Source organism: Mytilus galloprovincialis, chromosome 4 (assembly GCF_965363235.1).
Source record: "Mytilus galloprovincialis chromosome 4, xbMytGall1.hap1.1, whole genome shotgun sequence".
NCBI lineage: Eukaryota > Metazoa > Mollusca > Bivalvia > Mytilida > Mytilidae > Mytilus > Mytilus galloprovincialis.
The window spans coordinates 21,157,495-21,171,357 of NC_134841.1; the positions used below are offsets into that span (position 1 = coordinate 21,157,495).

The window sequence follows — 13,863 nt, forward strand, 5'->3', positions numbered from 1 at the left end:
TAAAGTTATGGTGCAAAAACCAAAAATAATGCTTATTTGGGCCCCTTTTTGGCCCCTAGTTCATAAACTGTTGTGACCTCAACTTCAAAAATCAATCCCAACCTTCCTTTTGTGGTCATAAACCTTGTGTTTAAATTTCATTGATTTCTATTTACTTAAACTAAAGTTATTGTGCGAAAACCAAGAATAATGCTTATTTGGGCCCTTTTTTGGCCCCTAATTCCTAAACTGTTGGAACCAAAACTCCCAAAATCAATCCCAACCTTTCTATTGTGTTCATAAACCTTATGTCAAAATTTCATAGATTTCTATTTACTTAAACTAAAGTTATAGTGCGAAAACCAAGAAAATGCTTATTTGGGCCCTTTTTGGCCCCTAATTCCTAAAATGTTGGGACCAAAACTCCCAAAATCAATCCCAACCTTCCTTTCGTGGTCATAAACCTTGTGTTAAAATTTCATAGATTTCTATTCACTTTTACTAAAGTTAGAGTGCGAAAACTAAAAGTATTCGGACGACGACGACGACGACGACGACGCCAACGTGATAGCAATATACGACGAAAATTTTTTCAAATTTTGCGGTCGTATAAAAATATTTTAATATATTGAAACTTTATCAAATATATAAAAAAAAAAGGGTTTTCATAGTATCAAAAGAAAGTGTTACACTTTAAAACTTCGCTCACATTAATTCAAAATTTTTACCTTCACAAACCATATATTTCTCCTGTGATGATCAAAATCACTTGAAAACTGATTTCTTCTCATAAATGAGAAAATATGCATTAGGTCAAAAAAAATTCTCATATATTCAATTGTTCTTATATTTTATCTATTTCCCCTAAACTGCTTATTCCAAAATCAATAAATTTAAACCTATAACATCAAGTTTGGTATACCATTACCTTCATGTAAGCAAACTCTTTCATGGCTGCCAGTCTGGATAGGTATAACCATGATGCCTTGTTCCTATGTTTATGGTAATCTCTCTTGTTCTTTAACTGTCTAAATGAAGTCCTTCCCAATCTAAATTAAAATAAATATGAAATGGGTCTGATTGATTGATTGGTGGTAGCTTTTTTCCAGCAGTAAATAAGTTTCATAACATTTGGTTGGGGCAAACTTAAGTTAGAGAACAGAAACGAAAATTCAGCAATTTTTATATTTGTGAAGGAGCATTTCTCAAGAACATTAAAAGTGAAAATCCCCAAATTCAAACTTGACCTGCATGTTGTGGTATTAGGCATTGTGTATCAGTTTCATAACATTTGGTTGAGGCAAACTAAAGGTAGACCAGGTGCTCTGCAGGGCGCAGCTTTATACAACCGCAGTGGTCGAACCCTGAATAGTTGGGCCAAATTTTGTCACAATATTCAAGCTTAATACTGTCTGAATTTGGATTGAGATCAAATTTTTGACATAATATAGGTTTTTGTCACAAAATAAATGTGGTCAAAGATCTAACAAATCTATTGCACAATACTGTGCTATTGAAGATTTCTTCTTGAAACTTTTGAAAACAAGCAGTGTAAGGGAGGTAATCAAGTAATCAAACATATATATGTAGGACTCAAATCTATGGTGGGTTCCAAATCTATGGCAGATTCTTTATCTATGTTAAATGTGACGTCATGCAACCTCAAATCTATGGCAGATTTTTTACAACCTAATTTATGGCAAGTTTTGTAATTTCCAAATCTATGACAAATTTTGTGCAAATGAAAACACAATGCAGTACATTTTCGACCCATGACTTGTCGATAGCAAGTGGAAATATACGGCGTCTATAACATTTGTGAAATAAACATACCACATCTTCTTTTTTATATAATACAGACTTCAGGATAATAATGATGTGCTCCGTAAAAAATAAATATTTTTTAATCTGTGCATGGTACTTGTTTAACCCATTAATTAAACGAACTAATAAGTCCTTTAACAAACAATAAGGCCGCTTTTTATAAAAAAAAAAGGTAAAAAATAAAAATGAACAGTTTGAATTTTCAAACAATTTTTTATTCAGCGATATTGTTAATACTATTCACTTCTTTATTATTTGATGACGATTTAAATCAAATTTGTATCCAGTAATTTTATCTTTCACTTTATAAACTGTGCCAGCTGTAGAGAGTAAACTATTACTAAAACTTCTTTTCTAAAATATGCGGTACTTAAAATAGCGATGCTCTTATTCATCGCGGGCATCGACCGGTACAGCACATTTTGACCCTCTTCAGGATAATAGGACACATCTTCCTTTAAACCACTGGCAAATTGTTGTCAGGGAAATATCTTCATCTTGAATGGTGTTCTAAACTATGGGTTCCACCATCGTTAGCGGCGGCGAAGATAAAATATGGCGTTATTCAATTGTGACGTTATGTAACTCTTTCCCCCAGATCTGCCATAGATTTGGAGAAAACAAAAATCTGCCATAGATTCGAGTTGTTTGGCGTTTGTAACGTCACATTTGCCATGGATTAGGAATCTGCCATAGATTTGGAACCCGCTATAGATTTGAGTCCTACATATGTAACAGCATTTTTTAATTTTAATTGCATTACCTCCCTTACACTGCTTTTATATTGTCTGAATTGTCCTTTAACCAGAAAAACCCTTGTGGTACAATGTCAGATAGATCCATACAGTTATACATGAGTTATTGTCCCGAAACTACAAAAATGCTTGTTTTTGGCCCCTTTTTGGCCCTAAATGCATAGGCTGTTTGACCCATAACCCTTGAAATAAATCCCAACCTTCTACATTATGATACGAAACATTGTGGTACAATATCAGAGCAATTGAAATACTAATACACAACTTATTGTCCTGAAACTAGATAAATGCTTGTTTACGGCCACTAATTTCTAAACCGTTGGGACCATAACCCCAAAAATCAATCCCAACCTTCCTTTGGTGGTTACAAACATTGTGTTAAAATTTTATTGATGTCTATTTACTCATACTAAAGTTATTATCCTGAAACCATCCTTCTTTGGACAACACTGACAACAACAACGTGATACCAATATACGACCATTTTTTTTTTAATTTTTGTGGTCTTATAAAAACAGAAACAAAAAATTCAGCAATTTTTCAATTTGTATTTTGGGGCATAATTGCCACAGGCATAACTAGAATATTACAAGTGACGCCACCAACATTTAAACTTGATCTGTGTTTTGTGGCGATAAGCATTTGGTACAAGTTTCATTACATTTTGTTGAGGCAAATAAAGTTAGAAGAACGGAAACCATTATTGGGACACATAATGTTTTTCCATAAATTTAATTTTTCCAAGGGACATAACTCTTTTAAAGAAAGTGGATCGCCCACCATTATAAAACTTGTTTGAAATTTTGCTGATAAACCTATTGTATAAGATTTATAAAAATCTGGCATGAAAAAGACCTGTGAGAGTGTTAACAAGACCAGAATGATGGAAGTGCTTACTGCTGTGCTAGTGATACCCTCAGAGAGTGGTATGGACCCAGTGATTGTAAATAGACTCATTTTAGAAACCAGGCTTTAAATTTTATACGCTAGACACACTTTTTTGTCTACAAAGACCTATCAGTAACACTTGAGTCAGATTGTCAAAGGTCAAATAAAGAACGAGTTGAATAGCATGGGAATACAAAATTTTGAAATTTTGGCCTTAGTACAGCTACGGTAATCTACTTTGCCTGAAGAAAATCCTTAGAATTTCAAAAATATTCAAAAAGTTTGGTAAACAGTTAATTTATAACCATGACAATATCATTGATAATTTATTTCAAAACAGAAGCGTTGCCTACTCGGCTGGTGATAGATACCCTTGAGAAAATAGAAAATCAGATGTACAAGCAAAGAACATTCAGTCTTCCTCAATTTCATTGAGGTAAATGAATACACAAAAAAACATTACATATAAACACAATACCTGTGAAATTTAGCTGCAAACTGATGATCTTCACTGTCTGCTACTATGTAAATATCTGTAAAATAAATAGGAGAAATCAAATTATAAAGATGAACTTGTTAAGTTGCAACATTTTATTTCAAATTCTATGCAAATTATTTTGATAAATGTCAAATATTAAAATTTATATCTCCAATTTTTGTATCATTTAAAATTTTTCTTAGCCTTTGGTATACATAGGCCAAAATATTTTTCTGATTTTTTTTTTTTTTTGCAGTTTGACAATTGCTTTAAAGAGTCCCAAGTTCCTAAAATAAATTTTAAGTCTTAATTTCCAAATCAGATCAAAGTTTTATAAAAATAAGTAAATCATTTAAAATTTATTAAAAAGACTAACACAGTAAGGTAGATAGGTGATGAGATGGATAAATGTCATCAAAGATCCGACAAGCAGGAACTGTCTTCGTTATGTCCAAAGTCTGACTTTCTTAAGCAATGGTGACAAATATCACTGCGTTGCACAATTCATTTCTCCAGCCAAAATTATTACTGCTTCATAAGATACATTTTTTATGTTTTAATTTTCCCCCAAATATTTTCTAATACGAAGAAAACATATCTAGCATTAATTCTTACCCGACTCTTTACCAACACCAATCTGATTGCCAAGGGAATATACAGTCTCTCTACTGGCAAGTGCCTTCAATGCTAAATAGTCATAACCAGCTATCGTAAGTCTGTAACCTTCAGCTGATAAATACAAATTCAGTCATCAATAAAAGAATCATTTTTCAAGAGGAATAACTAGAATTTCAACGAATCATAATCACAGCGTCAGACTCTTTATTTGATTGATGCAAATATTTCATGCATGCTCAGGAAAGTATTTTCAGCCTCACTTACTATTGGTATAAATCAGGGTTTTCACCCTTCAACAAAACTTTCTTTAATATTAAGTTACCTCTAGGCTTTTCCTAATCTAATCATTACAATTATTATCCTGCACTACCTTCTGTTTTCAATATTTTTCCTAATGTAAATTACAAATATAAAAAAAAGAAGATGTGGTATGATTGCCAATGAGAATAACAAGAAAGTATACATACATAAATTTCAAATAACGTAGTTGTACTATACATTGTAGCTTCTAATAACCCTTCTCTGTTTATATTTACCTACTTTTTCTACAAGCATGCTCATAAGCTACAAGTCTTTATTTACATAATTCTCTCACCTTCTCTTTTATATTTACCTACCTTTTCTACCAGCATGTTCATAAGCCACCAGCCTGTGTTTGTGTTGTGATCGTATTTCGGTACGTGATTGTTGTCCGGTATTTTGATTATCCCCGATGTTTTGACTATAAAATTCAGTGGTGAAAGTAGTTGTGGCAATTTAAAACTATGATATTGATGTGATCATGTTGGACTTTATTAGTTTCTATAATTACTAAAACCTGAGAATGTTTAGTTATTTGGAAAGGCTTACTTTTACATGTTTTAATAAATTATCCAAAGTTCATTATGGACTTTCGTGTACTAGTTATCCTTTCATGAATGGTAAATATTCCATGAATAAACCGGTTAAATGTGTGTTCATTGTTGATTGAATATTGTAAATATTGTGTGATATATTATATGAATTGACTTATGGTAGTCTGTGTATTAATTTAGTTTTTTTAAGTTCCTATTAAGATAAACTCAGTGAGTCATTTGGTTTTACGGGAAAAGGGTGTGTTTTGACGTAATCCGTGACTTTGGAAAACAAACTTGGAATGCTTTTTCAAATGCCCAGCTGATGGGATGTTTTTTTGGAAAGCAAAGCCTTATTCTAAATTGGGGATCCATTTAGATCGAGTATTTAATTAACGGAAGCTTATCTAAGTACGTATTTGTATTTTATTTACAGATTTTCAGCAAATCTTTCATCATAAAACGGTGAAATCCGTGACTGATATTTTCTGGAGTCTGAGTCAATGTTATTTAAAACTAGGGGGTTTTCACATTTATAAATTTGGCAATCTATTGATATTCTATTGAGATTTATTACTATTTCAGCGTATTTGACGCTGATTATTTGATTATTTAACTGTTGTATTAAGATTGATTGTTATATTCTATGTTTTCATGAAAGTCTGAAGAAATAATAACGATTTAGAAATTGAAGAATTTTCTTGACTTTTTATTTGCATTTTGAATTAGTTTTGACAAACCACTCGCAAAACGCATACACAGTGTTCTCCCCAGGATTTTTGGATAGCACCAGGGTAACGCGTGACGAAATGAATTTTACAATATTGTGTGTCGCGTTGTGTCGCTTATTTTTTTCTTGTTAGTTTTTGTCATTACCTTTTTGCCTTTGTTTTGTTTACTATGGTACTGTGTTGTATGGACTTTGGGTCAGAACATTATTGGTAGAAAAAGTAAATCAATAAAACAGTTTGTATACTTTAATATCTTTGAAAAAGAAAAGAAAGCACAATTAGTCTTTAAACTAAAGTCACTTCTTATATTTTGATCAAGCCATTTTGTCCCAATACTTGTAGTTACACTACACATTCCCCATGTTAGATTTGACCATAACAATGAACTTTGAACAAGATTAATTTTTGATACAGAATCTTCAGTAAATTAAAAACTTTCTTTTCTTTTTAACAACAACAAATTATTTATTTTCTTATGCATATTAGTTTTTACTTTAAATTATTTATATATAGTTAAAAATATTTTATTTCAAATATGAAAGTAATTTTAAACTTTATATTCCTATTAAATTTAGGCATTAAGCTTTAAAACCATTACAATTTGAAAATTACTACCAATTTAATATAAAAGTCTGTGTATCAATAAAGGTATGATTCTCTAAAATAATTTGCAAAACATTTTTGTTGGTATGTTCTACGAAAGTTTTTATCCTTAATGTAACATTCTAATATAATTTTGCATTCAATTTGTACTTTATTTTAATTTTCAATGAGAAATTATATGTGAGGAGCATTTATTTGTAATAAGCAAAATCAGGGGAAGTAACTCCACAATTAATTTCTAACAGGCAAATTATTTTGACTAAAGACTGGCGTAATAGAGTTCATTAACAAATGTCTGCTTGTCCCCTATTACAAGTCTGTTATTAAAAATATGATCTCTTAATTAATTAAAACACAAGAGAATCATGTACATCGATTAAATCCAATCATCAAGGTTAACCTCAACAGGTAAATCGATCACGTGGTGTAAACAATCTACTTGTCAATACTGGATTAAACTGGTTAGAACTGGTCAATTTTCATGTAAAATTTTAATCCTCACTGAAAGTTGAAGTCATCTGAAACTTTACCGATTTTGATACGATTTTTTTACCGAAAACTTTAGCACCACGGAGAAAAATTATACATCGCGGCAAGAACGATACCACCGCGGTAGAAAATTATACATCGCGGGCCCGTGGTCCTTTAAGGGCCTGGGGAGAACACTGCATACATTCAAAATATTTGCATAGTTCTCTTACCTATTCTGTTTATATTTACCTACCTTTTCGACAGTACGGGTAGGGACTTATTTTTATGGATGTCTTAATCCGTCTAGTCGGATATGAATAATCCGACACTTTTATGGTAGGTAGTATGGTCATTAATCAACAGATCCAGGTGTGAATGGTCCTTTCATCTTAATCCGTGTTGCTAGAATTACGGTTCACTGATTTCAGAATCAGATTACCTGTAATTTTAACCTCTCAGTCACTTTATTGATTATATTAGTTCTACATCGTATTTGACATAAAATATTTTTACAGGTGAAGTACTGGAGAAAACTTTGTTTAATAAAAATAGCCTATTTTTGTTAATTATGGTTTTGATATTTCAACTGTTATTTATTTTCTTTGTTCCTAAAAATCATTTTTATTTTATGTTCCTTTTTGTTTGTTTTTTTTTTTTGTGTATCTTTTTCTTATTTGTTTGCATAAATTTTTTTAAACATATATATTTTTACATGTATTCTATTTCTTGAAGCTTACGGTTATTTTTATTTTACTGATTTATTTTCCACGTAAATCCATTGATTAGCAGAATGCTGTCTCAAGTGCTGCTGCATACGTTTTAGTTTGACGCGGTCACATGCAAAATATTTCTATAATTTGTATTTAATATTCAGTCTGTGTTGTGTCAGTTCCGAGATAAAAATAATTACAGTGAGCAATACTTGTATATTATTAGTAGCTTGATGATTCTTTGTAGTTTTTACTTTTTACTGTAAACAAATATTGTCCGAAAGTTGGAGATGTATAACTAAAATAGAACGCAAATAATAACACTAGAAGAAAATATTGATTCCGGGCAGAAGTTTATTTTAAGATTTCCGTGTTTGTTCATTATGCTAAATTAATATAATTGATCTGCATTTGGGGGTAGGGGGTAAAAGGGGTCCGGATCTCGAAATCCCGGGCTTAAAAACACGAAGTCCCAAGGTCCCGAATTTAAATAAATTTAAATCCCGACATCGCGAAAAAAGAATTGCCAGATCCCGAAATCCCGAACTTAATTGCATAGTATTAATTTACGCACAATCCATGTAAAAAGGAAACTTGAATGTTATATTTTTTATAGCAATCTAAAAGAAAAAATTGCTGTGAAAAGACAATTCCATGATACACATATCAGTGATCAACAGCGTGTGCACGTGGTTGAACTTTAACTTGACTCCACTCACAATAATATTGAATGCTAATAAAAGATATTAAAGATCGATTTTGTCCACTGCACAAGATTTTTATATGGCGGGAAATGTCGTAACAGTAAACACAGGTTACCTTACTGACTGACCGTGGGAAAATTCATTCATGATTAAATTTGATGTGGAATGATTGACAGTATTGTGCTTTAGTTTTGAGGCTCTTGATCAATTTACCAGAATAGAAATTTAATCGATTTACATACATGTATAATCAAAACACGATTTAGTCTTCTTTAACTATTTTTTGTTTGATTTTAATCAGTCATTTCCCGGATTCCCATTTAAATAATCTATTTGGAGACCTCCTTTAAACTACGGAAATAATACAACATCGATTTAAAAAATCATACTGACTGCGCGAGCTTTAGAATGACTAGAAGTACGACGAAAAAGTAAAGACAGCTGATCATGACTAGTACGACTAGCCTTCAACCCTATTGGGGTATAAATGTGCATTTAGTCAATAAACTATATAAGGTTAAACTTTGATTTTCGTGTATCGATTTGATACAATTTGTAAAATATATTTATAACACCGGCGATTTTCAGAAAAAATTTCAGACATGAAAATAGAAAGGCACATTAAATCGAGTGTCAACAATTTTAAATAAAATAAAAAAAAAAAGGAATCGAAATATGATCTCGGCGTTATAAATATTGTATTAAAGGAAACCAATTGTTTGACTTTCAAAGAGATTAACGGGAAATATGTCAAAATAGAAAGCACGAGTGATCTGTCTGACCAAAATGTTTCACTTGCGAGAAATGATTGACAGGTGTGAATAGATGTAGAGGCTCCGACGGGGAAAGTTGTATCAAAAGGAAAATAACTTAATTCCTATACATATTTCATAAATACGATATGTTGGCCTTACACTTAAAATTGAGTTTCTTATAATAACATATAAAGGAACTGGACGTTAAAAGCGGAAAATAATATAACCATCAACGAAAACTCGTATAATTTAGGGGATTGAAGTCTCAACAATTTGATTTAAACTTCTGTTGAAAACAGTCTTGGTTGTTATTAGGCTTATTATTTTGAATTAGATGAAATATTTACGGTTTACGAATACAAATACAAAATAGTTTATTGGCACAAAACTATTGAAATAATTGGCAACACAATATATTGTTAAAAATCGTCTTTATTTCATTTTCAAATTATAAAAGAAATAAAATTATATTTTATTTTTATTTTTATTCTTATATTTAATTTTAATTTTATTTCTTATATTTAATTTTAATTTTAATTCTTTCTCTTTGAATACAAAACAATATTTTACATTTATCTATCCTTTATAAATACTAATATATCTGTACAGGTAAAATTTAATTCTAATCAAGCTGGTACAGATTGATTTATGACCTTCCACTTGGATATTGCACAGCAGGTGTTTATTACACTGGAACAACTGTCCGACCAGTCTGACATCTAGATGGATTAAGACATCCATAAAAATAAGTCCCTACCCGTACTGTACAAGCATGTTCATAAGCCACAAGCCTATGTTTACATAATTCTCTCACCTTCTCTGTTTATATTTACCTACCTTTTCTACCAGCATGTTCATAAGCCACCAGCCTGTGTTTGCATAATGCTACAACTTTCTCTGTTTATATTTACCTACCTTTTCTACCAGCATGTTCATAAGCCACCAGCCTGTGTTTGCATAATGCTCTCACCTTCTCTGTTTATATTTACCTACCTTTTCTACCAGCATGTTCATAAGCCACAAGTCTATGTTTACATAATTCTCTCAATACTTTATGGCATCCTCCTCCGTGTAGATGCGCAATAGAAGCAATCAGTGGAGTTGGTACAATCTCGTGATTCTTAAGTCCCATTTCAACCTGCACATAGAAATAGAGATTTCATTAAAATAAATGGGGAATGTGCCCATGGGACACAGATGTCTTAATATTTTGTCCAGAAAAGATGGAAGTTAGAGTTGTCTTTCTTTAATAATCACCTATTTTAATGAGTAGAAGAAATAAATCACTAGAGTAAGTGATTTAGATTAACATTTATTGTAGCTTTCAATATAAATTACATGTACAAATGATCCATGCACTAATTACATGTACAAAAATTGTTGATTGAGGTCATAAGGTTATTCATAGATAAAATTGAGCCAAATCAGATGAAATATTTCATTCCTTCATTTCCCTTTAATAGCATATGTTTGGCTTTTTTCTCTGAAGACTGGATGACTGGATTCAACATCTATTTTTAGATCTAAATTTTCATAAGCATTTGCAGTCACATAATTAAATAATCCAATAATCCAATCGTCAGTCTTAATCAAACAGTTTTCATGTCAGCCAGGTGTGTCAAACTAACTTTACAATTCTTGAATTGATTAGTGATCTTCAGCAGGATATCCCTCTCACTTAAAAACTGAAGTACAAAAAGCGGAAGGGTTAATTGATTATAATTGCTAACAAAAATGCTCAATAGAGAAACGAAAACAAAATTTGAAGATGGTGGAAGATATTTTTAAAACGTCAATGGGAGGTGGATGGAGATATTGTAACTATGGTGGTTCCCCATCATGAAATAGGTCATGGAGGTCCCTGCTAAAACCAAAAAGTGAACATATGTTTATCAAGATTCAATGTCAATGACCACTCACCTACCATAAATTATGACAACAATACATGACAGTCAATACATTCTCATTCATAACACACAGGGCTTTCCACCGTTTACTGGTTTCAAGTGCCGGCTACTTCACTGTCAGACAAAAATATAAATTCAAAAAGAAAAAATATCTTTTTCAAAAGTTTACAAGCAGCTGACACTGGCTGAGAGACGTATTGTCACAAAGTCGTGGTCACGATTAACAAAGATAAAAAGTCAGTGTTCACCTTGGGCTAAATATAGTTCACACGAATTCAGGTCACTGATTGGTTGTATATTTAAAGTCAGAATGCATCGTTTCTTAACAAAGATAACAAGAGAGACGTTCCGGTGGTCATTGGACGATAATAATAGAGACCTTCCGATGGTCATTAACTCGTTGGTTTTGGCTTTTAGAACGTGAAGACAATCAGTTAGGATGACAATTTTATGTTATGGAATAATATCTGACAGTCAAATAAAAGAAAGTGTAGTAGATCGTGTTGTTCAGAATCTGGAAAACAGTATCTTTTGAAGTTCATTTTTCAAAGCCACGTGGTGTTCAGAGAATCAAGGTCAAAAATGAAAGTAAAATATTGTCGACTCAACCACAAATAAATAACATTTCCAAATGATTTATGTATCCGACTTATTGAACAGTTTACAAAAAAAGAGAGAATCAGCCGCCTATAATAGTGTAATTTAGCCTACTACTTCAATTTCAAGGGAAAGCCCTGAACACATAAACATATAAATGAAAATAAATTAAAATTTCCATATAGTGGATGAAGTTATCTCTTTGTGTTAACGTTGTATCATAAAATATATTATACTGTGCATCTGGGTATAGAAAGAGATAATTCATCAAAGTTTGGCACAAAGAATGTTAGCAACGCAAGGATCAGTGCTGCTAGAAAAGCAACATATGCGTTAATGGGAGCTGGCCTCCACGGTGTGAACGGTTTAAACCCCACTGTATCCATCCATATCATCCGTATATTTATAATTCCAAGACTTATACATGGACTTGAAGTAGTTAGATTAATGATTAGTGATATAAAAGCTCTGTCATCTTATTTCAAACAACTATTAAAACGTATTCAGCATCTACCAGAAAGAACAGCTGACTCAGCAACTTATCTTTTGTCTGGCCAGATGCCAATAGAAGCAGAAATTGATAAAAGAACATTAACTTTATTCGGAAATATTATAAGAAATCCAAATACAGTGGAGTTTAAACTAGCACAGAGACAGTTAGCTATCAAGGACGGAAACTCAAAAAGCTGGTTCACTTATGTGCAACAGTTATTGGAGAAATATAATCTTCCCTGTTCGTCAGTACTTCTACAAGAACCACCAGGAAAATTCTCATGGAAAAACTTAGTATATAAGGCTGTAAAAACATATTGGACTAACAAAATACATTCGGATGCCCGTGAAAAATCTTCTCTACAATATATAAAATTTGAACAATTAACCTTTGATAATCCACATCTTGTATGGAAAAGTGCAAAATTTGAATATTTCTCAATCCAGAGGGCAGGTATCAAATGCAGACTTATGTTAGACACTTATTTACTTCAAATCCATAAACAAAAATTTAATAAGTATGAAGTAGACTCAACCTGTTTATTATGTCAAAATGGTGCTGAGGATAGGAAACATTTTCTAATTCAATGTGTTGCTCTGGACAGTATAAGAAGTCCATTTTTGAAAACACTACATGAAAAAACCACTGAGGTAATGTAGTAAAAGATGTGAATCTCACTGATGCAATTTTTGAACAGTCAGATAAGTTGTTGTCGTTGATTCTTGACTGTACAGGATATCAAGTAATTCCTCCATCTCGACAAGAAGAATTTGAGGCCGTGAGCAGAGGCCTGTGCTTTGCATTACACATTGCGAGAAGTGATAGGATTAAGTCATTACAATAACTGTGGTCATAGCAGTGGTGCAATATAGTGTCACAGGGTGACAGGAACATTGATTATTAAACTGCAACATATATAGTGAAAGCAGAATGCAATTTAGTGTCACAGGGTGACAGGAACATTTATGTTTAATTGTATAGTGAGAGTATACATATGATAACCGTGAGAGTGACGGAGGATTAATGATCTCATTAGAGGAATTAAAATAATAATAATTTTAATTCTAGGATCTATATCTTATTTTAATAATAAGTAGCTCCCCAGACGATTAGGTGGTGTTTCAGTCCAAAATTGAAGAACAGTAGTGGACTTATTACGTTGTATAAACAACGGTTCTCCAAGATAGTGGAGGAATACTACAAAAACAGAACAGAACATACAAAATTATAAAACCATGTTATAATATTTTGATAAGATGAAGGACGGTCAAATTTGTAGTGCCATTCATGACCCAACAGCTTGCTGGAAGTTGATTAACTTATTTACCGCAGTTAACACGCGAAAATCCTCTTTTGTTAGATATCTAAGAATGGAAACGTTTAGTTTTCCCATTCTTGCTGTTTTCGTGTTTCTCAAAGCACATGCAACTTCCGGTAATTGAGACTGTGAAGTGTAGATTATCAATGTTCTCTGTCTGAAATGGAAAACACATGTTCAAAATTTTTCATATTTATGA

General features: G+C 32.0%; 1 protein-coding gene across 1 annotated transcript in view; it reads right to left on the minus strand.

Annotated features, from left to right (window-relative positions):
* LOC143071607 (serine/threonine-protein kinase RIO2-like) overlaps positions 1-13,825 on the minus strand; it is a 30,867-nt gene extending 17,042 nt beyond the window's left edge. The window contains exons 1-5 of the mRNA XM_076246026.1: positions 13,674-13,825; positions 10,343-10,487; positions 4,540-4,653; positions 3,925-3,979; positions 908-1,028 (exon numbers count right to left, since the gene is read on the minus strand). Coding sequence (XP_076102141.1) covers positions 908-1,028; positions 3,925-3,979; positions 4,540-4,653; positions 10,343-10,487; positions 13,674-13,739 — 501 coding nt within the window. The 5' untranslated portion in view covers positions 13,740-13,825. The remainder of the gene's footprint in view (positions 1-907; positions 1,029-3,924; positions 3,980-4,539; positions 4,654-10,342; positions 10,488-13,673) is intronic.
* Between the last annotated feature and the right edge of the window lie 38 nt (positions 13,826-13,863).